The 27,719-nt window shown below is 36.5% G+C and overlaps 1 protein-coding gene across 1 annotated transcript; it reads left to right on the top strand.

Moving 5' to 3' along the window:
* The first annotated feature begins 478 nt into the window (after positions 1–478).
* Positions 479–26,334, top strand: LOC126829281 (glycine receptor subunit alpha-3). The gene is made up of 8 exons (XM_050559063.2): positions 479–1,192; positions 16,028–16,101; positions 17,105–17,172; positions 18,672–18,892; positions 21,202–21,284; positions 22,076–22,216; positions 22,944–23,335; positions 24,012–26,334. Exons 1-8 carry the CDS (start codon positions 1,080–1,082, stop codon positions 24,213–24,215), a joined length of 1,296 nt encoding a protein of 431 aa, XP_050415020.1. The 5' UTR covers positions 479–1,079; the 3' UTR covers positions 24,216–26,334.
* The last annotated feature ends 1,385 nt before the right edge of the window (positions 26,335–27,719 follow it).

Consider the following 27,719-nt stretch of genomic DNA (forward strand, 5'->3'; position numbering starts at 1 on the left):
AAGAAGAATGGTCGCCTGCCGAATCTCGTGGATTTTCTGCGGGTACCCCGGTTTCCTCTCACTGCTAAATACCCCTACACGTAATCGTACAACTAGTCCCGAAATGACCTAGTTTGTGTCGAATAAACGTTACTCTCTCGCCCGCTCCCTCTACCTCTCTCTCTCTCTCTCTCTCTCTCTCACTCTCTCTCTCTCACAAAAATGTTAAGCCTCTTTAATTCTTTATTTAAAAAAGCTGTTAGCTACTCGCTTCTCATTTCGATCTCGCAATTCCAACAATGTGTTGTTTGTCTATGAGCAAATTTAATGCTAACGAGTTAACATTAATAGAATACTGGCACCTCGTTGGTTATTCCTGAAAATAAAGTCTTCACTCAATTAACCGTTATAAGAACTCAATATATGAAATCGATGGCGGTTAGGCCGGGGAAGATGAGTGAGCGGCATACAGATAGATGTTTGAAACTAACAGAAAGTATTAGCTAGGGATGTACACTGATCAACTCCACCAACATAAATCACATGTACAAAGCTCGTATTTATGGCTGGATATTTTTATGTTGGATTAACTCAGCTGATGTTGTAACGTGATTTTGAAAGATTCCTGGAAATGAATTGATATTTTGACAACATTAAGACTCTTTTGATCGTTAACTTTTTGGTTGATTGTGTGAAGGGATTATCTAGCTAAAAAATTCGCGGGTTTTGTGATTTTGCCAAATACGATTCTTGATTAAATTAACTAGAGATTGTCTACGTAAATTCGCCTGCATTTAGTGTTAAATAACATGTACATTCATCCATTTAAATCAATCTATATGTCGTTTTAGTTGGTCTCCGATGGCTTAATACAAATAAACCGATTCTAGCTTTGTTTATTGTGCAGCTCGATTTCTAAAATAAATATAATGTCGAACTATTGTGACCGAAACACAATTACGCCATAACGATAATTGATGTTAGTATTTGGGGACTTTTAAAGGTGGATCTTATATTTTATACTTTGGTCATTTATGAATTCTGAAGTTATTCTTGGAATGGTTTTGTGAAATAATACTCAACAAAACCCCGAACCTGCCATGATGACTTTAATACAAGGGTTTTCATTATCTATAGGCTGGTTAATCATTCTAACCATTAGCCCCTGTCTATCCAGTAACCCGGGTGTTGTTAAAACTTATTCAAAGAAACGGTGAGTATATAAAACTTCATTTTGTAGCAAATTTATCTAGCATACGTTTTATTAAGCCACTGGCCATTTATCTATCAGTATTCATTGATATTATTGTGTACATTGGATGTTTACTTAAAATTAAAAACTCTCAACTTTTTTGGTTTGAGACCAGTATAGAAAAGTTAAATTTGTATGTATGTATCCCCGGCAACATTGTCATCTATCCATTCATCCATGTCCATTGGATGAATTGTGCACATTAGGCTTTTATTTAAAAGAGTTATTCCGGTCAGTATAAAGATCATTTTGTAGCCAATCAACCAGTGCACGTTTTATGTATTCAGTGAAGAATTGTGTTTGCTTAAACAAACAAACACTTTTTAAAGATACATTATGGGAGATCAGGTAAAGATCTTGCAGTTCTTACTATAATAATATTAATCTAGATAATGTAAAGAGAATTTGCTGAAAATTTCAGTCAAATTGATCTACTCTGAACTGAGAATTTAGCAATTGAATTTTCGGCCTAGCCTCGATCATCATTACTGAAGTCGGAAAGAAAAAAAAACATAGTCTCGATTATCTATTTCATGATTAAATCATTAATGCAAGTTGAGCAGCAAATCCTATCCCAATCCAGTAAATATAGCGATGAAATCTTGAGTTGATTATGGCCTTAATAAGTTAATTAATGTCTAATTAATAAATTTGACGGAGGGCCTGGCAAGGACAGCTGTCTAGTCCTTCGGGTGACACGAAAAACCGAGGTCCCGTGTATACATTGAAATGCACGTAAAAGATCCCTTGGCACCTGGAATTCGATATAAGATTAGGCGATAGTGCCGCTGCCCGGGCAAAATTTCCCTCATAGCACACTGTATGGCGTATGCCCGTCTTCATTAGCCCAGCATAGGAGCAGAACAGTAGGATATTAAACCCCATTTCAATTCATTTCTTTCAGAAATCACGAGTTACCCCTCTATATAACTGACTGAAGTGACGAGTGATAACAGATACTTGGGCGAATTTCTGCTCACTAATAATTCTTTCGAAGAACAAAAGTTGTTATATGAGACTGTAAGAGTATATCTGGCAATTCAAAAAAGTAATTGAATGTCATTAGTTAAGAGAATACGAGAAAAATAGAAACAGTCCGTATATTCACGTTTGTTTATTCATTCTATACTTATAAAAACATGGTAATGCACGGACTTTTTCTATTTTTCTTTCATGTTCTCTTATCTAGTGACAGTCATTTTTTTTTATGAATTTCAGATATCCTTTCACTGTCTCACACAACAACTTTTGGTCTTGGAAGGAATTATTAGTGAGCAGAAATTCGCCCATGTATCTGTTATCACCCGTCACTTCAGTCAGTTATTAGAGGGATAACTCGTGTTTTCCTTTTGCGTTCGTCAAGGCGGATGTTGAAACATTGATTACGCATCTATCGTAGCAATGATCACTGTGATAAAATAATATTTGGAACGTGTTTAACCAGTTCTATCACATATGTGATAATGACTGGCACCAATATTGCCCTTTAATTGTCTTACTGTGGCGACAGCGTAGAAAACAGACTCGGTTATAGCTCAACACTGACTTTATCTATACACAGATTTATAGAAGACAGATTATAAACCCACAAAACAAAATCAAGATCAATAATTCAATAAAATTGATCATTTTATTTTCGAATCGAATTCATTTTAGATATTAGTTAATTTCCAGTGGTTCAGGTGTAGTTGAAAGCATCTCAATGAAAAGGATGTTACGGATCATATATCGGATCTCTATTTTTTATTATTTTTTTTGGGGTGGGGGGGGGCAGGGTTAAGGGGGGAGGGGGTAACAAATAATAATAATTTCTCACCATGGGTGAACCATGCGCATCAGTCCAATAATTTGAAACATCAGTCCACCCAAATCATCCAAATCTGGTGGGCCAAGTTACAAATGGTTTCTAGTACAATAGAATATATCATACTACATTATTTATAGCGTGTTTCATCTAGTCTTATTACAATTTCTGGTCTGGTTATAGGGCGGATCGGAGCTTACAATAAAGGTGAATTTTGATACATGAGAAAAGTCAGAATGCACCAAATCACGCCTGGTCACCTGTACAGATGCTCACCATTCAACTTTCCACCTAGCGCCCGCCACATTAACAAATGTCCTGACCTGATCTACTGATTTTTCGATTTCCAGCTGTTAAGAGGTCTCTTTAACGCATGATGCCAACGACTAAACGTTCTTCCATATCAGGCATTTCCGTCCCGCTTCACTTACAAGGGGAAACCCGACATTAAATTCACCATGTAAGCCACCGATACAATGAAATAATAAATACATTTACAAAAATGCTTAATTTGACATATCACTTTTTCTTGTTTGATACAGAAGTACAATAAATATTTGTTACGAGAGGTTGTATCGGGTATCCTAGAAAGGACTGCGGCGACTGTCGAGGTAATATATATTAGAACTGCTGGTGGACACTGTCCTACGTTTATAAACTTCCAAATAGATATAGACATTAACGGGTGCACGCATAAATCGGGATATATTCGCCTTTGTACCCAAAACTATTCATACCACCAAATGTACTGCAAAACGTGCCCGACATGTAAAGATATGTTATAGATATGCCACACATCGGTCCTGCTTAATTAGTCTATACCTGTGCATACCGGCTGACCACAGTTCGACAGTCGCTACGGCAAGGTCACTTGATTTAACCGGAAGTTCAAAGTCGACAAAAGTAGGGCTATCGCCGTACGCTTTGGCAGCCGCGGTGAACACCGGCGCAAGATGGCGAATATGTCACGTTATTTAGGAATGCCAAAAACATTAGAATTAAACCAAATCTTTTGAAGTTGAATTGGAGCTTCGTAAAACCAGATGTTCATATGTCATTTATATTTGATACGCCGATATTTTCATGTGGACGTATATTGTCGTCGACCCTGCCCGTCCATTCAGACGTCCGTCCACAATTTGTTTGTTGGCACTCTACAGGTCACAATTATTATCCGATTTTGATGAAACTTGAGAAATATAGGTTTATCGCCAAAAGAAGTCGGCTCCTTTCAATATTGGCATGTATCGAATCGAAACTTCGTGGATTATTGCGCCTGGTTGTACGAAAAATCACGTTTTTAGCTTGTGGACCCTCTAAAGGTCACAATTGTTATCTGATTTACACGAAACTGTATGTTTATAACCCAATGATCTCGGTTCCTTTTGATATTCGCGCATATCAGATCTTAACCGTCTGGATTATGACCCCTGATTGTACGAAAAAATCACAATTTTTGTCCGATTTAAGTTTTAAAAAAAATGTTCAAATACATCACCGTTACACCCTGATGATGATTGGGTTTGAATTTCGTGAAAATCAGACCGAAACGAACCGACAAAATTGCCGCTCCTTGTACGCAAATTGTGTAAAAGTATGTTATATCAAGGTCAGAATTTTTATCTGATTTTGACAAAACTCAGAATGTGTGTTTATTTCCCAGAGATTTCGATTCCTTTTGATATTCGCGCATATCGGATTATAACTCCCTGGATTAAGTTCCCTGATTGTACGAAAAATCGCTTTTTTAACTTATTTTCTGTCCATCTTATGCGAGATGTGGGCGTATCTTGCATGAAAACCGCTCGTTCTCAGGAATATCATTCATAATAATATTCTGTTTATTTTGCGGTCACTTACTGATAGGCATTCATACAAGAATACTGTTTTTGATTAAAACATGTCTTGTTACTGGTTTAATACTATCCGCCATAGTGTTTATCAGCTCGGTCACTTAATTTGGAGGGGGATTATATGGCTGAATGGTTAGCGTGCGCGCACTGTATCATAAAGTCTGTCATTGAGTCGACTGGCGTGGTTTCGAATCCCCGATTGTACGTGACAATGAGTAGGGTCGCCTGTCCAACCTCGTGGGTTTAATCCGGGTCCTCCGGTTTCCTCCCACTGCTAAAAACCACTATGCGCAAGCGAATTATTGAAATAAAATTAAACCATATGTTAGTCCCGAAATGACCTAGTTTGTGTCGAGTGGACGTTAAACCCCATTTCTCTCTCTCACTTAATTTGGTGTGATACGATCACTACGCTGTAGTAGAAAACGGCTCGCCTATCAGCAGACACATCATCATCTACACAACCCTCTTGTAGGCGATTAGTAGGACCAGAATATTCTAGTACCTACTAAATTTCGATGTACTTAGGGGTTTTAATCCATTTAAACGAACAGACTTCGAAATGTCTTACAATTTATCACAGACGCGTCGCAATTCTTCTATTGATGAAATCGCCATTGAAGTCAGATTGACATCCCGTCTATTTATCGGCAACTTGAAGGCTTGACAAATAAAAACATTTGATTTGTATATGAATGAGTCTTGACATAGCAGTATGAAAATCAAATCAGAAGGATCAAGTCTAGGGATAACAAATCTATGTAACCCATAAAATACAAAATAACGACTTGAATTTCTCGAGAATCGGAAACCAAAATACATAAAAAGTTGTGATGTTTTCAACGCGCTGCTGTAAATTCCTATCAATTTGTAAAGACGATCATTTTTGTTCCAAGTTAGGAGTCTGTAACTAGGGCTTAATCAATAATAAGATTAAATAGAATGTTCTCTTGGGCACCATGGTTATCAATCATGGCCGTCCATCATATTATATTAGTCAAGTTATGTCAAATGTTGGCCACCATTCAAACAATAACCGATTCGTTGAATGTTTAGTCAGAAAAGAACAGTTAAGGATGCTTCGTCGATTTCTCTCATTGCTCTAAACTAGAGTCAAGGTTCACCCCCATACTTTTTCAAGTTGTAAAATAAGCAGTCTTAAAGCCATTGATCGCCTTTTGTATTTTTCGGGCAAAAAAAATATATTCCACAGCTGAAATGTACTTAAATTGTTAATCTACCATTTAATTAAGAAATTATAACCAATATAGTACAGATAAACCCGAAATAGCACAGATAAACCAAAATAGCACGTATAAACAATCTTCCGGTTTGGATTCATTCAGATTAAAATGGGGCCCATTAAAATAGTTTACCCAAGACATATAGGTGGCGCTGGGGTGTTTATTTCGTCCACAGAGTATGCCGATGAATAATTCTGTCAATTCGCCGTTTTCAATTTTCGCAATATTGTTTTTTACAATCGATTCCAAATGACGATCAGATTAAAATGAGACCCATTAAAATAGTTTACCCAAGACATATAGGTGGCGCCGGGGTGTTTATATCGTCCACAGAGGATGCCGATGAATAATTCTGTCAATTCGCCGTTTTCAACTTTCGCAATATTGTATTTTACAATCGATTCCAAATGACGATCAGTAGCGTTAATGTTGATATTATTTGCAAGTAAAATCATGGGTTTATCAATAAATACACATCATTAGACCTAAAATTACGTATACGAGGCCTAATAAAAATGTAATACTATACAACACCAAATTAAAGTTTGTATAAGTTGTGGTTATCGAGTGCATGAAATAAATCGATTCTCTGCTGCAATGAAACAAGTGCAAAAGAGGGAAACGAAACAGATAATGTGTCAACAACACAGTTTCATTCGGGCGCCTGGGGTCACGGTTGGCGAGCGGAATGTTCCTGCTTTGAATCCCGGTTGATCAGTATAACTTGCCTAGTCGATCGAATCGAACAAAAAGCCAAGGTCTACACGTGTACACGTAAGAACAGGCCGGGTTACTTTCATCTCCGCATGTTAGTCTTAATATAACGGAATTGCTGAAAACCTTGTTAACGCGATAGAGACTTGCTGAAAACACTGTTTACGCGATGGGGACTTGCTGAAAAACCTTGTTTACGCGATAGAAACTTGCTGAAAACCTGAAGACTTTATCATGAAGTCTACAGTTTTAACTGATTTTTTTTTCAAATGTGATATGAAGCATTGAGGTCATGGGAGGATGACGTCTATCTATTAACCGATTTTATAAGAGGATGAACCCTGGCGACTGTCGAATGCCCACCTTTGTAAAAATAGTTGAATTCGGTGAAGTTAGTCTCGAAATGACCGACTTGCTAAGTTAACGAGACGTATTCCATTACATTCACTCCTTGCCCAAAGGAAGCGAATCAAACCACCACACTGGTACAAATTAGTGTTTAATCATCGTTTCTAGGATTGTTGACATCAAAGAGTTATTGATTCTTTTCATGCGCCTCCACGTCTCTTCAATAGTATGAATAAAACATAAAATGCATGACTAGATATTAGAATCTGTCCACCATTTTTTAATAACTATATTTAGCTTTTCAATTCTCAGAGAAAAAATGAAGACTACCATTGAAGTTGGCAATCTGTTAAACGTTCGATGGAATTGGCGAAAGATAAGAAAACAATTGGAATAAAATGAAATGTGGTTTAACATCCTATGTATCTGCGATATGAGTGAATTTGTTCCTGGCAGCGGTGCTACACGACCTAGCCTTGTTTCGGATTCCAACTGTCAGGAGATGTTTAACGTGTTGCCAATGGTATACACGAAATGAAATGAAATGTAACGTCCGGCTGTTGTGTTCAAACTGGGCTAATGAAAACGGGTATACGCCATGCAGTGTGCTATGACCTACTCTTCTATCAAATTCCATATGCCGAGGTCCCGTGTACACATTGGCGTGCACGTAAAAGATCCCTTGGCAGTTGGAATTCGATATAAGATTGGGCCGTAGCGCTGCTATCCGGACAAAACTTCCCTCGTAGCAAACTGTATGGCGTATTCCCGTCTTCATTTTCTTCGGCCCATTATTGTGTAAACATTCGTCTGTTTTATCTTTGAATGCTTCTCTCAAGTAGTCTAGACAACCCTTTAATGTATAGATCGGAGTCAAAAGCTAAAGTAATTTAACCAGGTTTCATAAACTAACATCTAAAAGCAAGACCTCTTAAGGTTTTTAAAGTAAACACATTTACCTGTATGTTGGACGAATGGATTTTACTGCAGGAACTCCAGTATAAGGACTGTTGAATATATAAGATGAATTTATGAGCCCCGACTTGTTTTCAAATTCCAATATTATATATTGTACTTTTATAATACATAAATATTTATTGTATAATTAATTTTAGAAAAAAAGACTATATACAATGATACTTTCTCTATTTGGGTTCTTACAGACATCGGTATTATCGCTTTCATGGCAAAATAAAATTCATTAAACGTTGGTGACGTCGTTGTTTCTATACAATGGAAACCAGTTCTTCTATTAGAGAGCTGATTCATCTATATATAATAACAAACCAAAGTTTTTTAGTTCTTGATAAAATAGCCACCTCAGTACCGTGAAAATTTTCTGCATAAAAACCAAAACGTTAAACTTGTGGAACCTTCGTGAAATGCCCCCCCCCCCCCAAAAAAAAAACATTTTGTAAAAAAACAACACAATTTATATGAAAACAAAAGCACTGGTTGATACACATACAACACGACCTTCAAGAAGTATACTATTCTCTGATCTTTTTCAAGCACCATTCGGATTAAATAACTTTTTAGTTTTTTTGGTTTTTTTAAATTTTAATTGTTAGATCAGGGAAACGGTCTTCATTTAAAAGTTATATTCTACCGCCTATTTCAAACGTCGCTGAAATGACATCGGTGCGGCTTAACTAACAATATTAACTTATTTTCTTCCTCAAATTAAATTCTATAACATTTTTTTTGAAGTATTAAAAAATAAATAAAGGGGACTGAAGTGTATTTGGATAAAAAAAAAAGAAGATATATCTCCTATTTAGTGTAAATGGGTGGTTATAAGATGAGTAAAGGCACCATTTTACCCGGACCAGTTTACGGTACGACGGCTTATGTAAATAATGCACGCGTCATCGAGCCAATGATTGACGCCGTGTGATGTGACGTCACGTGTAGGAGGTATATTTGAACAACTTATACATAGGTATAAGAAGGTATAACAAGTTGATATGTTATAGAGAAACATAATAACGTCGATTTCATTCGTTATTTCGGTTTAATCAGGTTGTAATATCTTTCTAATACATTTTTAAAATTTACTTTAGCTAAATCGGTCCAGTACACTGTTAGGAATAAATGTTAATTTACCATAAGAATGTGGTAAAGTATTTACATAGTTGTATGTTATTTTACATATGTGTGCTTTAGTACACCAAAATAGGAGTCATAGTACAAATAGTCATAAAAACCCCATATTATTATACAAGTGATTTTACCCTGAAATAATTCATTTTACAAAGGTAACGTCAAAATACAGTAATTTACAGTGTATTCCAACTATAGTAAGATGTACCGGAGCCCAAATTGGTTGTCGTAAAAAGTTGATATCACAGAAATATTCTATTCAATGCTAATGAAATCAAAAATTAAAATATTTTTGTTAACATTTCTCAACACACAACCAATTAAAAGTAAGTACACAATCAAATAGCAAATGACATTACGACAACCATCAGGTACACTGTTAGAAATTTATGTAAAATTCCAGTAGTACAAGTAGTTTTTGTATCTCAATTGTCGGTATATTTTACAAAATATACAACTTTTACTAAGTCTGATGTATTTTACCGAGTTTCGTGTCTTTTTGACATTTAACGGCGATGAAATCATAGACATATTTAAAATCCGGTAAAAAATACACTCTTACATATTATGTAATAAAATTGACCCCCCCCCCCCCCCCCACCAAAAAAAAACAAAAACGAAGCAAGCATGTAACTCTACATATTTTACGTTTATACACATTATTGTATAATTTACTTTTAGGTAAGAAATATAAGTAAAATTACAGCAGTTAAAGTATTTGTTTTTACCTTATAATGTTAGGAATATTTACCAAAATGATGTATATTTGAAAGTTTCAGTCGTTTTTACACCAAGCGTTGATGAAAGCAAATGCACATTCAAAATCCGGTAAAATACATGCTTACATATGTAATATTTCAATATTGAACGGAAAATAACATAGGCAACATGTCATTTTACAGATTTACGTTTATTGACATTAGTTTCTAAATTTACTTATTGGTAGTTATCATAATCGGTAAATTTATTATCTCTTATTTTATATTATTATTCCATAGCAACGAAAGATTCCTAATAATTATCGTCTTATAGTGTTTATTTCAATTTGTTGTCCCCCGCCTTTCGAAGAAAGCAGGGGACTATTAAAATGGGTTCGTCCGTCTGTGTCCCCCGCCTTTCGAAGAAAGCAGGGGACTATTAAAATGGGTTCGTCCGTCTGTCTGTCCGTCTGTCTGTCCGTCCGTCTGTCTGTCCGTCACACTTTTTGGGACACAATAACTCTCTTCCTAATTGAGCTAGAATGTTCAAACTTGGTGTATGTGTTTATTAGGTCAATGCCTTGATGGAGTTCGAAGATGAGCATTTTCCGCTTAGGGTAAGCAGAGATAAGCAATTTGATTGGTTGATGCTTTGGGACACGATAACTCTCTTCCTAATTGGGCTAGAATGTTCAAACTTGGTGTATGTGTTTATTAGGTCAATGCCTTGATGGAGTTCGAAGATGAGCATTTTCCGCTTAGGGTAAGCAGAGATAAGCAATTTGATTGGTTGATGCTTTGGGACACGATAACTCTCTTCCTAATTGGGCTAGAATGTTCAAACTTGGTGTATGTGTTGATTAGGTCAATGCCTTGATGGAGTTCGAAGATGAGCATTTTCCGCTTAGGGTAAGCAGAGATAAGCAATTTGATTGGTTGATGCTTTGGGACACGATAACTTTTAATTGAGCTAGAATGTTCAAACTTGGTGTATGTTTTTATTAGGTCAATGCCTTGATGGAGTTCGAAGATGAGCATTTTCCGCTTAGGGTAAGCAGAGATAAGCAATTTGATTGGTTGATACTTTGGGGCACGATAACTCTCTTCCTAATTGAGCTAGAATGTTCAAACTTGGTGTATGTGTTGATTAGGTCAATGCCTTGATGGAGTTCGAAGATGAGCATTTTCCGCTTAGGGTAAGCAGAGATAAGCAATTTGATTGGTTGATGCTTTGGGACACGATAACTTTAGTTCTAATTAAGTGAGATTGATGAAACTTGGTGTATAGATTTATTATATGAATACCTTAACTAAGTTCGATAATGAACATTTTTTGCTGAGGGTAAGCAGAGTGATAAGCAATTTGATTGGTAGAAACTTTGGAACACAATAACTCTCCTTCTAATTGAGGTAGAATGTTCAAACTTGGCATAGGTGTCTATTAGGTGAATGTTTAAACTTGATGTATATGTAGATGTTCATTAGGTGAATGTCTTGACTGAGTTCAATAATTAACCTTCCGAGCTGAAGCTAAGCAGAGCTAATCGATTTCATTTGTCGATGGTTTGGGACAAGATAATCTTGATTCTATCTGATAGAGAGTGATGAAACTTAGTGAAAAAAATAAATGTGCGATTAATTAATATGTGTCATCTATTTATTTTGCAATTTCGGCGGGGGACATCAGCCTCACTGTTGGCTTGTTAACCATAATATGGACAATCACATTTTGTAAATTTTGGTACATTACTTGTCATGTATAGATGGACCAGTGTTAGATGGACCGGACTGTCTCTAAAGCAGGGTTATAATGCCTGCAAATAGATAGTACCGCAAGATTACACCTGAAAGCCCGAAACCACGCCCTCGTCTACCAAACAGGATATTTAATATTCAATATATTGAAGTAATGTTAATACGAAATTTTGGGGCTACTGGTTCCTAAATGTCAGCAAAAGTTGCCCGAATCCTGCATATAAAATTACCAATATTTAGTACTTTTAACCAAAGTGTAAATTAACATTGTGGTGTATTTTTACAAGAAATGTAAATTAACATTGTGGTGTATTTTTACAAGAAATGTTAATCAACATTGTGATGTATTTTTTCAAGAAATTTAAATTAACATATTTGTCTTTCTACAGTAAAATGTTAAATAACTAATGGTGTAATTACCTATGATTTAGGGCCAACTTTTGATGCCTGTAATTTTAGGGTAATATAACCAAAATAGTTTTAATAGTGTATGCTCTAAGTAAAATGGACACTCCAAAGTGATTTAGAGCTGTACATGTTTTTGACAAATTTAACATCTTACCAAAAGGCATATTGATACAAAATTATTCAAATTCATTAATCCATCTTGTTTTCTCTTAAATCGCCAGTGGACATCCGAACGAACATAGAGACCCACATTTTTTGTTTTAATTGTCTAGACACCTTTGTAAAGTACATTTTAAAGCTTTAAATATGTAAAATTGTCATTGGTATTCTGATGCATTGAGGATTTATATGACTAGTGATAATTTTCCATGCAATGCAATGTCAATGGTCCACCTAAACACTTGTATCAAAAACAAAATACAAAATTATTTATATGACTGAATGAATGAATGAAAAGGGGGTCAACGTCCTACTTTTCTGCACCAACCGAGATAATGAAGACTATTTAATTAATTTAATATTTATTAATAACATATTTGTACACCTATCAGGGTTGTCAATCTGTTTAGTTAGAAATATTTGAGGTTATCATTCGAAGAATCATTGGTATGTCTACATGTTCTATAAAAACCTTTACTGTTATCTCTCAAAGACCTACATACTTTTTTCTGAACTTTATTCTTCGATGAAGCGATAATCTTATAGTTCTCAATATTTCATGCACTAATTATAAGATATGGATTAAATAGGGTCAAACAGACAAATCCTAACATAGATCGTGAACTTGGAAGAACCGTTCTGGTATTTCAACCGGATTCACAGCTGTTAAGGACACGACATCGGGCGACTAGAAGGAAAGCGTTCCAGGATGTACACTAGTAATCCTAAAGGCATAAGAAACAAACCGAACGCTTGGCAATTAGCAAAATCTCTTCCGTTTCAATACACATGTAGCCATACAATCCGATTAAAATGCAGATCTATATTTCGTTTATACTTTCGGAGATAATACGGACGGCTTTTGACCCTATAACGTCAGATATAGATTAATCAATCAGCGTTAACGTTTCTATTGGTTTACATACAGTTCCGTACATGGCACGTCAAGAACTCGCCGTAACAGACCGTTTCATTGGCTAATCCCTCACTTCAACCAAAACGCCGGTAATATAACAACTCCTCCAGGTTCAAGTGTAGTAAAGGCAAGTAAAACGAAATTTTGAATTATAATAAACGAAACAAAATAAGATCTGCGTTTCAATCAGACTGGTAGCCATAGTGATATTTACTAATTTTCATTATTATGTTTACAACCGAATGCAGGCCAAAACCTTCATTATGCTTTTACATTTTTGGTCATTTGTGGATGTAGTTTCGCTTACTGAGTTCTGTAACATATTTTTATGAATTTCAGGACCTTATTTTCGCTTGAGGATTATTAACAATTTGATTTATTTCGCTTCAAAGGGTCTGTGTAAAACCATAATTCATACAGTGTAAATTAGTCATCATGGCAACAAGCCCTGTGGCGTATTATTATATCATCGATATGTCAATTGGGTATATACTAATTAGTTTCGTAGAAACAAAGACACACGCCATCACATAATATACACAAATAGAATATATTAACCACACAAGAAAATCACAAGGAAATTTGTCGACCAACAATGGGGACGAGCCCGGGAAATCCTGCTTAGTGAGCAAGCTGATCATTTACACAAATGAGAGAATGTTAGCTTTTTTTACATACCATAGACTGGCAGTTCCTCTCAAGGGGTGTATAATTTCTATTTATATAGTTTGTGGTTCGGTAAATGCTTAATAATTTATATAGTTTGTGGATAGGTAAATGCTTATAAGAATTATTTATATAGTGTGTTGATAGGTAGATGCTTAAGTATTTATATAGTTTGTGGATAGGTAAATGCTTAATAATTTATATAGTTTGTGGATAGGTAAATGCTTGTAAGAATTATGTATATAGTATGTTGATAGGTAGATGCTTAAGTATTTATATAGTTTGTGGATAGGTAAATGCTTGCAAAAATTATTTATATAGTTTGTGGATAGGTAGATGCTTAATTATTCATACATATAGTTTGTGGATAGGTAAATTCTTACAAAAATTATTTATATAGTTTGTGGATAGGTAAATGAATTATATATTTTGGGGATAGGTATAGAGGCTTAATTATTTATATAGTTTTTGGATAGGTAAATGCTTAATTATTTACATAGTTTGTGGATATGTAGATGCTTAATTATTTATATAGTTTGTGGATAGGTAGATGCATGCTTAATTAGTTATATATTTTGTGGATAGGTAGATTCTGAATTATGTATATAGCCTATATGTGGATAGGTAGATGCTGAATTATATATGTGACAGTCAATGTCTACAATCAGGCAATGTGTACAATGCCTGAAATATACCAGTCAATGTGTACATTGCCGGGTTAGGGTTAGGGTTACAAAGGCATTGTACACATTGCCTGATTGTAGACATTGACTGTAACATATACATAGCCTATTTGTGGATAGGCAGATCCTGGAAATATTTATATATAGTTGTGGATAGGAAGATACTGAATTATATTTATATAATTGTTGTTAGGTAGGTACTGACAAATATATTTAAAGATATTTCCAAGAAGAAGAAACTCGAGCGTAAAAATCTCGCAATGTGTTTCCCACGTCTTATCATTGCATGACTTTTGTGTTTTTGTGTGTGGAATCGACTTTCTTATTAGCTAATTAATCTGTTCTCTAGGTTTCGATTCTCTGCTAAAGACCCCTCTCTCTCTCTCTCTCGTTTGAATAGCAACCATTAACTAGACGAAATAGATGATATATAGGAAGTTTGACACGCGCCACTTGACCACCGCAAGGCGTTTATATATATAGTATAAATTGACAATATTAGTTCACGAAATGTATTTATATTTGGAATAGCGACCAATAGCTAAATGACGTAGATGATACATGAGATCTTTGACACGCGCCGAAACTTAATGTTGAATTGTCAATATTATTTTATGAAATGTGTTTATTTTATGAGCGGCCAATAAATAAATGAAGATACACGGGGTGTTTGACATGCGCCGAAATTTTATGTTCCATTTGACCTTCTCAGGGCGTTTAGTGTTAATTAAATATTATTTATGAAATGTGTTTATATTTGGTATTGTGACCAATAAATAAATGACGTATAAGATCCATGGGGTGTTTGACATGTGCAGAGACTTAATGCCCCATAAATTGCCAGTATATTTAATGAAATCTGTTTATATTTTGAATAAATAAATGAAAGAAAATATACGTGGCATGCGAGAATTAACGATCCATTTGAACCTCTCAAGGGGTATATATAGTACTCTATACGTTTCAATGTTATTCTGATACTTAAAATCGTTTCTGGCTGTAAGGATAGCACATGGTTTTAACTGTGTTGTGAACTTGGGAGTACAAAACACAAGGCCTAAATATAGCCTCTATATGAATACAATTAGTCATCTGGAATCAACCCCATGGAATACAAATAAAAATATAGGTATTTTAAAGTTCATGGGAAATAACGTATGTTTAGAGTTAATACGTTCATTTAACGACGCTTCAACTTCCTCACCCCATGCATGTCTAAATGTCTGATATTTAAGCAGTTTCTACCACATGCATGATATCCGTCACTATAGATAGCACTTTGTCAACTTTAAGCTGAGATATTCTAGAAAGGCGGAAGATATTTGGGCGCTGATTTATTAGAGCGATGTTTTAGAAGAAGCTGAAACTATCTGGTAGGCTGTGAAAAGTCAATATTTTTTGCAAAAACATTAGTCGCTTCTTATCAGTATTTGCTTTCGTTTTAGGTCTGATATGTTAACGGGTATATTGCGGAAACTTGAAGGTAAAGATAGCAGGGTGCCTCCTAACTTTGATAACGGTAAGAAACATTTATTATATACAGTTAATTGGACGACTACCTACAGACCTCGTGATTTGATAGTTTTTCTCAAAGTCAATATCCAGCTTATACTAGTTGAAGACTTCCGCGAGACCTTTTGATCGACCAATAATGGGCTACATCGGCTTTAACTTTAAACTCAAACCGTGACCTAGTTTCTCTTTTCGGAACGCCATGACTTAGATAATGATATTTGTTGGCTAATTCCATATCCAGGTTACGCCACATGAGTTTTAACTTCAAACTAATTTCTCTTTTCCAAAAGAAACGACTTTGATAATGTCTTACATAGCGCTTAATTCAAGTAATTGGCAGGTTTAAGGAGCAACATCCTGTGTGAAATAATGGTAATTATGATTCAGAGTGCTATACACAGAATCTTTTAACCCCTATAATGCACATGACCCCTTTATGAGAAAATCAAAGACATTTTTTTTTATTCCATTATCTGTAATAAAACATTTAAAGGCATTTGAATTATTATGTTAAAGAACGGTAACTCAATTGGTGGTAGGTAATTGTAGATATATTTAAAGATCCCAGGTGATTCACTTATAGGCCTTCTTACATTTGGATAGCTCGGTTTGTTTATATGTCTCACTTAATATTATGACAACGGGGACTGCATCTTTTGAGCAGTGGTGGTATGTACAGAAGGGTCATCGCAGTTAATGTATTGTCACTGGTTTGCCAATACAGATCACTTCATTAGTTGATGCGTCTGAGATGTCCATGCTTATTGAAAATTCGTTGGAGCAATATAGCCCAGTTGGTACTGGCGTGTCATGAAACGCTACTTCATTTCATTTGTTGAACATTCCGCCGAAGATCTGGTTTCTGCCGTATATGGAAAGAGAAAAACATTTCCATTTACTACAATATGATGAGATAATAGATTATTTATAGATTATAGGTATTTTAAACCCTACATTAATATATAATCTAAAACTGTCTATAAGGTTACACTAACAATTTCTTTCAGATTTACCTACAGTTGTTCAATGTCAGATTTTTGTGGACAGTTTTGATTCTGTTAGTGAGGCAGCAATGGTAAGTCGTTTATCATTCATGTTTGTGGTTTTGCATCACTGCCTAATTTGGTAAGAGGTTTTACTAAATATGTTATGGCTTCCATGGATTTATTGAACATTAAGGACATATTCAAAGTGTTCGGGATTTGCAGGGTTCTACTAGTCACCGATAAGAACTAACAACAGACTTTTTATCAATATCATCCAAAGTATTGCAAAAGTTGATCGACAAGGAGAGATGTTATAGATATAGTTTACATATATCTAAAATTTAAATGATTTCATAAAATATTGACAAAATTCTGGATAATTGAAGAAGAAAGCCCGTTAATTAATAGGCCTGGGAGTTGCATGCTCATTAAACCATGCCATGTTAGAAGCTACAGAACGCAGAACATAAGATAAAGCGCACATAAAATAAGATTATATCGTAACTTCCAAATAGTGGCGAATGTTTGTTTTACGCAAAGACTGTTTACTGCTGCAAATATTTTATTCATTCGTTCTTTGGCCCTAGTGTCCTATTGGTTGTGTGATTTTACTTTCGGGTAGATTTTTTAAGGGCTCTAAACCTTAACTCAATATGTTCAAATTGAAAACACGAATTAGAATTTGATATTGGCCCACTTCAATCAATATTGATGCTGTTATACAGTGAAAATATGGGATCTTAATATCCAATATTTAAAACACAATGAATATGTTAAAATGAGCACACGAGTCGTGTATTCCATGGTTTCGGATGCCATCTATATAGAACAAAGAAAATCATACCCTACAAGACAATGCGGAAGTAATAATTAGTAATGGCTGATTCAAAAACGACAAAATAACAATAAAGAAATGTGTAGAATGGACTAATCAGGCGTAAACGACTGTCGTTCAATTTGGTCTGCTCGCATATTTCACCGAACATAATTAATTAGAAATTACAATAGATGTGTGAAAAATTTAATACAAATCATTTCATATATACATGTATTTACATTCATGTTACATTGTGTTGTTAGACTAATTTTCAATTATTTTAAGGTTCCAAAGATTTGCCCAATAAACGGGTTAATTTATCCTCAATAAACTCAGCCCGTAGTACTTGCAAAAGAACATTTCCACATTAAGGTCTTGGTATTTCCAATATAATACACGGACAATTCAGTTTGGTATCTTTTTTTATGGAATGGTAATATTGTTGTAAATTTGGATGGATGATAAAATTGTATTTTATACACGGTATTTTTCTAGGATTATTCAGTTAGTGTCCTGATGGAGCTCTCGTGGATACAGCCTGATTTGTCTTATAGTTTTGAGGTTCCAAAGATTTGCCCAATAAACGGGTTAATTTATCCTCAATAAACTCAGCCCGTAGTACTTGCAAAAGAACATTTCCACATTAAGGTCTTGGTATTTCCAATATAATACACGGACAATTCAGTTTGGTATCTTTTTTTATGGAATGGTAATATTGTTGTAAATTTGGATGGATGATAAAATTGTATTTTATACACGGTATTTTTCTAGGATTATTCAGTTAGTGTCCTGATGGAGCTCTCGTGGATACAGCCTGATTTGTCTTATAGTTTTGAGGTTGATTATTTTGAAATAGACAATAAACACATGGAACAGATATGGCTACCAGACATTTATTTCCCCAATGAGAAGATTGCCGCATTCCATAAAATAATGACACCAAATAAAGTAGTCAGATTGTACGCTGATGGACGATTGTCATTCTATGCAAGGTATATTAATTTATTAAAGGAAAATTCTACCCATTTCACTTTCTTTGTGGTATTAAAACAGTTTTAACAATATTCAACCCGAAAAGTATATAGAAATTCGCCCGTGTATCTGTTATCGCACGTTTCTTCAGTCATGTTTTCCTTTTGCTTTCGTCACTTTCTATTCTTCAAAATTTCTTTACGCATCTATCGTAGCAATGATCTTTGTGTTAAAATTATATTTGGAACGTGTTTAACCAGTTTTATCACATACCAATATTGTCCTTTAAGCCCCCGTTAAAAGAGAACTTAAGATACCGTGCCATCCTTGGTAACTTTTATTAATGACTTTCGACCGCTGCGAAAACAAAACTGGATATAATTGCCGTGAACGTAAGATATAACCATGCAGTTATAGTGTTTTAGAATAATAATAATAATAATAATAATACAGTATTCTACTTAGTTTCTAAATATTTTGGTAGAAATTGCGTTCCCTACAACAAATACTTCATGGGGTCTTCAATAACCTACATACACTCGTTCCGATGAATTTAATATCATAAGTATTATTTATGGGGCCTCGGATATCTTGGAAATATCCCACAAGGATTCCATATTTTCTAAATAATTTGACAGATATTGCGATCCTTACAAAAATTTCAGGGTCTTCAGTACCTTGCATTATTATTCATGTGTGTCTCTGATGGCTGAGATATACTATTCAAAAAAAGTAGGGGATATTTGATTTTGGGGGCATAATACTAAAATATGCAAATGGCTACGAAAAAAGTCACTACAGAACCTAACAGAAGAAACATTTCCAGTTACATGTGACGCCCAAACGCACCAATAGCTACCGCATGGAATGCAGGTGATGCTTGGGATCATCATGGGGGTCCAACCCAAGATTTGCACGACTCTGACTTTGAATGTTACAGTCATTGTGGCATTGAATTCCAGGGTGGAAACATCAGTTTAATTGTTTTAGTGACCAGAAAACAAATTTTGATATGCGTCGGCTTACCCAAAATGAAAGGTTACGTGCCCTTGGCATGCTACAGATCGGCACAACACAGGCGGTTGTGGCGCGGACGATGAATGTTTCTCAGTCTGTCATAAGCAGGCTATGGTCCAGATACCGTGATACACAATCTGTACAGGACAGACCACGCTCAGGTCGACAACTCAAGCCCAGGATCGATTTATCCGTACCTTGGCCTTGAGAAATCGTGTCATCACAGCAAATCAGATCAGCGCTCGTCTTCAAACAGACACTGGTGTGAGAGTGAGTGGCCAGACGATTCGGAATCGACTGCATAGGGGTCACCTTCGCGCCCGACGTCCTCGCGTGATCCCTTGTTTGAGAGATCATCACATTCAGGCAAGACGTCGTTGGTGTAGGGATCGTCAACACTGGGATAATCGACGCTGGAGCAATGTGATGTTTTCAGATGAGTCAAGGTTCACTGTTGATTTTTTGGACAGACGTAGGAGGGTGTGGCGTCGTCGAAACGAGCGCTTCCAAGACGTTAACGTCATCAGACATGATCGATTTGGGGGTGGTTCTGTTATGGTGTGGGGAGGCATCACTGTTGCTGGAAGAACGGCTTTACATGTTGTTGCAGGGCGTGTTACAGGCCAGTACTACCGGGACAACATCTTGGCAGTCCATGTTGTGCCGTTCGCACTACGTCATGGCCGCCGTTTCATCTTCCAGGATGACAACGCAAGATGTCACAGGGCCAGGATCGTTACAGGTTACCTCCATCAACAGAACATCACCACATTACCTTGGCCAGCACTGAGTCCCGACCTCCCCTCCATCGAGCATGTCTGGGACATGCTTGGACAGAGGTTACGTCAACGTCAACAACGTCCTGCCAATGTCCAAGAACTTGCTGCTGCGTTGCAACAGGAATGGGACAATCTGGACCAAAATGACCTTAGACGTCTCATTAGGAGTATGCCACGTCGGATCAATGCTTGTTTGGCAAACAGGGGAGGATTTACCCGTTACTGACTTGGTTGTGATGCTGTGGTAACTTTGCTGTTTGACCCCGGGTATCATTTTACCCTTATAATGGTCAGTCTGTGCCTTACTTAGTCTAACGATCATTTGGAATAAATCGATGAATGTGAACTTCATTTCATTTTGTCATTTCTTTCTTCGTCCGTTTCATTAGGTGACTTTAATAACACTTAAAAATCAAATATCCCCTACTTTTTTTGAATAGTATATTTGGTAGGAGTCCGTGTTTTTGTTTTTGTACAACGCGACCACTGATCTTGACATTTGACCTAACGAAATTTTTTGTTATTTTATCCAGGTTATCATTAACTATGTCGTGTCCAATGAATCTACGAAAATATCCATTTGATAAACAAATATGTGCCCTACAGTTAGAAAGCTGTAAGTATGTTACTTAAATTAACGACAGTGAAACCTTACTAATTTGACACTACAGAGAACTTGTTACAATGTCGGTTTAGCAAATTGCTAGTCGTACGTACAGTGCACTAATGAGAACTTAAAATGTTATATTTTAGTGCTATATTATATCTAATTGATTAAGATAAGTACACCAATTGGCAGGTATGTCTGAAGTGTGGTGGTTGAAGAAACCTGTTAGAAATGTATGGTAATGCATATTTGGCCATACTTTTAGCACCCATCAAAAATCACCGAGCATTCCCGAACAAATGAAAACTGGTGAATCTGGTAAAAATGGTACCTCGTTGCGTGTGGGGATTCGCGATTCATCCAAGTGTAGGGGCGGTTTCGTGCCTTTGGAAGACCGGAGCGGGCAAAGATCTCTTTAGACATCATATTGGTTTTATACATCAGATGCGGCTCTCGAAAGGACGAGAGACGTCAAGCGCAGGTCAATTAACGTTGTGTTTTTTTTATTCTTGATTATTTATGATTGTGGATATAAAGGTATCATTCGAAATTCCGAATGTATAGAGTCAGGGTTGACTTCTAACTTGTGCTTGTCAGCTATTGTCGACGGGAGAGTTGGCAATTTTATGTTATGACGTACATATACTACTGGTACTATTACGCAATTAAGCCATGCGAACGAATTATACGAGTTTTACGTTTGAAAGCCTGTCCACAACAAGAATTAATTGACAGGCCTTATGTATAATAGCGATATATCCATACCACATGGAAATATTGTTTCTGATTGTGCATTTCAGTTGGTTTTGATAGAGAAAAAGTATTACTAGAATGGGCTAAGAATGAAACACCAGTAGCTATCAATGATCATATTATTCTACCACAATTTGAAGTGGTTAGGAATGAAAGCGGTCTTTGTGCCAAATCCCATCCGCGACTAGGTAAGATCATTGTTTTCATTAGATTTTAACGTGTGAAATCCACCTATCGTATTGAATACAAATTGTCTTAATTCACTGATTGGATTGTCTTTACCAGGAAGATAGATTACACAGGCGTTTGAAGAGATTAAAACCACGATTGCTTTCTATTATAAATATCTAGAGGTATGTCATCCGCTATCGTGAATCTGGAAGTTATTTTGGTCTCCAGGTCCCTCTAATTCACCATCTGTCATTAACTATAGTTTGAGACTTGGTGATCGGATATAGCTTCTAGTCGAAGGAAATTAGTAAAGAAAATAATCTGCTAGCGCGTAGGGATCTTTAGCAGTGGGTGGGACCGGTGGACCCGGAGTACCCGGAGAAAACCCACGAGGTTAAGCAGGTGATCCCACTGCTTGTCACGTACTAGCTTGGGATTGAAACCACACCTTATGACATACCTTAAGATCTAAAGCGCGGCCGATATCCCCCACCTCCACTCAGCATGTTGAACTGAAATATGTTATTTCGTGCATCAATATGTACATGTGTGTATCTTCAACATTTATGTCCCAACTACTTAACTTAGAAATCTTAATTATAAGTTAGTAAAGGGTACCTCGCTTACTCTTTTTTGATCATCTGATATCATTTTTCAATTACGTGAGCGGTTCACACAGCTAGCATGGTTAAATATACCTTCTGCGTATTACAAATCTTACTAATAAACACGTATTCTTTCCAGGTAACCACAGTTGTTTAGAAGCCAAGTTCCATTTGGAGAGAAATATTGGCTATTACATCATACAGATGTATATACCTAGCATACTTATCGTCGTCATTTCCTGGATCTCATTTTGGTTAACTGTGACGTCAGTGGCGGGAAGAATCTCATTGGGTGTTTTAACGGTTCTGACGATGACGACACAGAGTTCAGGGGTCAATGCCTCGTTACCTCGTGTATCGTACACCAAGGCTATAGATATTTGGATGTCGACCTGTTTGCTGTTTGTTTTCGGTGCTTTGATTGAGTTCGCTGTTGTAAATGTTTTAAGTCGAAATAAAGAAGCTACCGAAGCGAACAGTACAACAGAACAAATTGGAGCTAAGCTGGAAAATGGACCCTTTATGAATGAAGTGAGTATACTGATTAAATTCCAATATCGCCAGACAATAATAAATAATGTTTCTAGAACATAAACGTGTCTACATGTATTTCGATGTCTATCGCTGTCGGACTACTTGGGCTTGCTGTCTTGAGTCGTTGAGGTTATTTAAGTACACTAACTCATAGTCATTGTGGCTACTCGATTGAACGTTCCGGAATACAATTCTCTCGATTGGGTGTACGCGAGGCTTTGTAGCCACACGACATACCTCAACTGAATGTGATGCTGTCACTACATCGGCACAATCGAATACCACGTGTACAAAGTGTTAAGCTTCACCTTGAGTGTTGGCTTTAACAGTCAGCTCATAACTAATTGTCACAATCAAATCACGGACAATCCAAAAGGTTCATGTGTGGCATAGACCTTTACAACAACATGCAAATCAACTGATAAAGTTTCAGAATTAACCGAAGACTATCACCTGGGCATATCAGCTCTGTGGTATTTAGTGGAAAGGAATAAGGATTCCTTGATTGCCACACTCACCAGTACCAGCCAAAAGGTGTATTTCTGTTGCCCAAAATAGCCTGGGTTAAATGGGTTGACCCCATAATCATGAAATCAAAATCATAAAAACGCGTGCACCAAGGAATGTTAATAACAAATTTGAAGCTTCGTGATTTATGTATATTGTCTTTCAGACGATGGTTATGATTGGGGGTGGAGTCAGATTTGCTGAAGAAGAGAAGAAAGCAATAAAGAGGATATCGGGTTTACAATGGGCCCAGCTGATGGATAATATTTCACGATTTCTCTTCCCGTTTATATTTATATCATTTAATATAGTTTATTGGACGTATTATTTAACAACCTTTGGTGAAGAACTATTTATGGGTGGTATATAGTTTCCGATTGCGGACATGTGATCAAAACGCTTGATTACAAAGAAAATGAGAATATTGTTAGCTCTGAAATCCTAATTTTAATGAGATGTGGTATCAAATGTTCTAGAAAGAGTAAGCATATACAACACCCGCCAAGAATTATAGATACAACTTGGATCTGAATTATGGATGAAACTCCAGTAGGTGTATTTCAATAGAACAGAGAAGACACTCTTCGTGTGATCATATTTGTAAATATTATTAACTATCTAATTACAATTAGATTACAATTTCGTTTCGTTTATTTGGTTCTGATGTTGCACTACTTCTATGACCACCGTGTTCTGCAAGAGACCGTGGTAATATTAGCTTGTTATACTCTAACAACAAACCCTGTCAGATACTTCAAATTCCCACATTTCAGCTCAGACAAATACGATTATTGGTCAGTATGTTCTTTTTATCTGACCGCCAACTTTAAAACTAATTAGATCTTTATGTATAAAAATTAAAACGAAACACAATATGCATAAACTGACACTATATCTGTAAATCAGTGCTTTGGGATAATTTAACTGTTATTGTAATACACTGTTTATAGTGAATGAATGGCCAATGTATATTTCCGCAGTATTTAAATTTATATCACATTGATTGGCTTGACCAATATATACATACCCCCTATTTAGACTTGTATATCACATTGAATGGTTGACCATTGTACATAGTCCTACAATAACCCACTATTTGGAATAATATAGATCACATTGATCGACGTATGGTTTAACTTACCGCGTGCTAGAGCACAAGGTCTGACACAGAGTCAAGTGGCGTGGTTTCGATTCCGCGCTTGTACGTGACGAGGAGTAGGATCGTATGTCCAACCTCGTGGGTTTTCTCTGGGTTGTCCGGTTTCCTCCCACAGCTAAAGACCCCTTCGCGGAAGCAAATTATTGAAATAAAATTGAACCGTATTTTAGTCCAGATATGACCCAGGTTGGGCCGAGTGGACGTTAAACCCAATTTCTCTCTCTCTCACGTTTTCTTTAGTAGGAATTCCGAACTACGATCTCCATTCGACGGTATATTAATACATAAGGTCTAACGGACATCAACCAGGTGGACGGTTTAACCCACAAGGTAGGAGAGGTTATTTACCAACGAGAATGAGAATTACCATTAAGAATCATCGGCCTACTTGCCCACTTTCGTCTACGAAAATGAAATAGTTCGAAATCTCGTTTATTTTTGTTGCTCAAACTGGATATCCTTGACATACGTTAGATGTCAACTCCCTATGGAAGGGGGGAGAGAGAGAAATGGGGTTTAACTCCACTCGAGACATTTCAATAATTCCCTTGCACGTAGGGGTCTTTAGCAGTGGGAGAAAACCGGAAGACCCGGAAAAAACCCACGAGGTTGGTCAGGCGACCCTATACTCGTTGTCACGTACAACCGGGGATTCGAAACCACGCCAGTTGACTCAATGACAGGCCTTATGATACAGCGCGCACTTGCTAACCATTCGCCCCCCCCCCCCCTATGGAAGGAACTGGAAGGCTATAAATAGGGCCATTCGTGTTAATAGTCAGGGTTTACGTATGCAGAAAAATGATATTCGTATGATACTATTTTGAATGCAAAAATGTACATGAATATGATTTTATTGTAAAATAATTGAAAAGCTGTAAAATATATATGTTGCTTATTATTAATATGCTATTTATATATTATATATGTATCAATACGTACATTGAGGACATAATGCGTGAGGAAAGCCCACTCCTGCACGTGCACCTAGTGTATACATAATCATTAACAAATACCCCTTATTGTTAAATTCATAACGAATGTATATTATTATAAATTATGCAAGTAATGACTACAACTTTGATTTTAGGCAATTCAGTATTATATTTTCCGTGTTGAATGCTAGTTTCTCTGGTAATTCTAAATATTTTATGAGATATGTGTATATCTGTATTATTTAATATTAGCATAACTCCGAAACCGGATGTGGTAGTCTAGGTCTATATTACTCCCCGGTCCGAGCTACCCCTATACATCAAATTTCAGCCTCGGGACAGCCCCAGTGTAGCCGCCTGCCCCGAACAAACAGTCAAACAGAAATACAAACGGCAGTCGCAAATATTAGTATATATATTCACCATACTTTTATGAATATTAAATGGAACGGAGACCATTAAAGTGGGTTTCAGCACAATCATCTAAATTTCATCTTGGTAGGGAGGTTGTGGGGTATATATCTGGAGAGAAAATGCATCCTACGTGCTGTATTTGAAATAGGAAGAATCACGTGTCAACAGCAGAAACTGCATACGCGAACATCCAGACATCCAGTTATCATATAAAAAGTGTCTGCTTTTGCCTCCCGATTAATATTTGTTGTAGTCGAAGCTGAAATGAAATAGGGTTTAACGTCCTACTGTTCTGCTCCTATACTGGGCTAATGAAGACGGGCTACAGTGTGCTATGAGGGCAGCGGCACTATGGCCCTACTCTTATATCGAATTCCAGCTGCCAAAGGATCCTTTATGTGCACGCCAATGTATACACGAGACCTTGGTTTTTCTTCACATCCGAGCGACTAGACAACTGTTCTTGTTAGGCCCTCCGTCCTGCACCACTGACAAGAAGAAACCACGTCGGAAAATCTCGGTGAACTTTCGCGGCCAATGCAGGGATCGAAAACGCGACATCTAGGCTAGTGAGTCAGCGTCTTAACCACTTAGCCACCGTGGTCCCCAGTCGAAGCGGAGTAAAATGGTTCGAATGATCTAGAGTAGCTGTAATGTTACACATCCGAGATCAATATTAAAGACAGAAAAGGCGCATTTTAATTTTGAAAATAAAATCAAGAAGAATAGCGTTGAATTGATAGCAGAATTTGTAAACGAAAGCCAAATTCTCAGTTTTAAATGGCCACCGAAATTGATTAATTGTTTTTTTTTTTTAACATATCTTTTAATAAAATTTCTCTTGATTGGGTATGGACTAAAACGCTACATTAATCATTAATATTGGGAATCACATTCTCATCATACTAAAATTGCTTTCAAATACTAGGCCTATGTTGAATTAGAAAATTATAGTAAATACCCAACAATATAATGGATTATCTCCCTTTAATCATTGTTTTATTTTGTAGTCGAGGAATCGGCCATATTAGCACTGTCGACACTGAATGAAATGAAATGAAAAGGGGTTTAATGTCCTACTGTTCTGCTCCGACTGGGATAATGAACCCGGGCATACGCCATACAGTGTGCTGTGAGGGAAAGTTTGCCCTGGCAGCGGCACGATGGCCTACTCATATCGAATTCGGTTTTTCGTCCCATCCGAAAGAATAGACAGCTGTCCTTGTCAGGCCATCTGTCCTGCACCACTGACAAGAGGAACACCACACCGGAAAATCCCGATAAACTTTCTCGGCCAATACCTGTCGACACTAAATGAGAGCTTATATAGATATAGATATATGTATTATCAAAAGGCGTAATGTGA

This window comes from Patella vulgata, chromosome 8 (genome assembly GCF_932274485.2).
Source record: "Patella vulgata chromosome 8, xgPatVulg1.2, whole genome shotgun sequence".
NCBI lineage: Eukaryota > Metazoa > Mollusca > Gastropoda > Patellidae > Patella > Patella vulgata.

Excerpts from the sequence above, each read along its gene's own strand:
- LOC126829281 (XM_050559063.2), top strand. The coding sequence starts at position 1,080 with ATGATGACTTTAATACAAGGGTTTTCATTATCTATAGGCTGGTTAATC. Across the intron at positions 17,173-18,671 it reads CTGTTAGTGAGGCAGCAATG|GATTATTCAGTTAGTGTCCT; the intron begins GTAAGTCGTTTA and ends GTATTTTTCTAG. Across the intron at positions 23,336-24,011 it reads ATGGACCCTTTATGAATGAA|ACGATGGTTATGATTGGGGG; the intron begins GTGAGTATACTG and ends ATTGTCTTTCAG.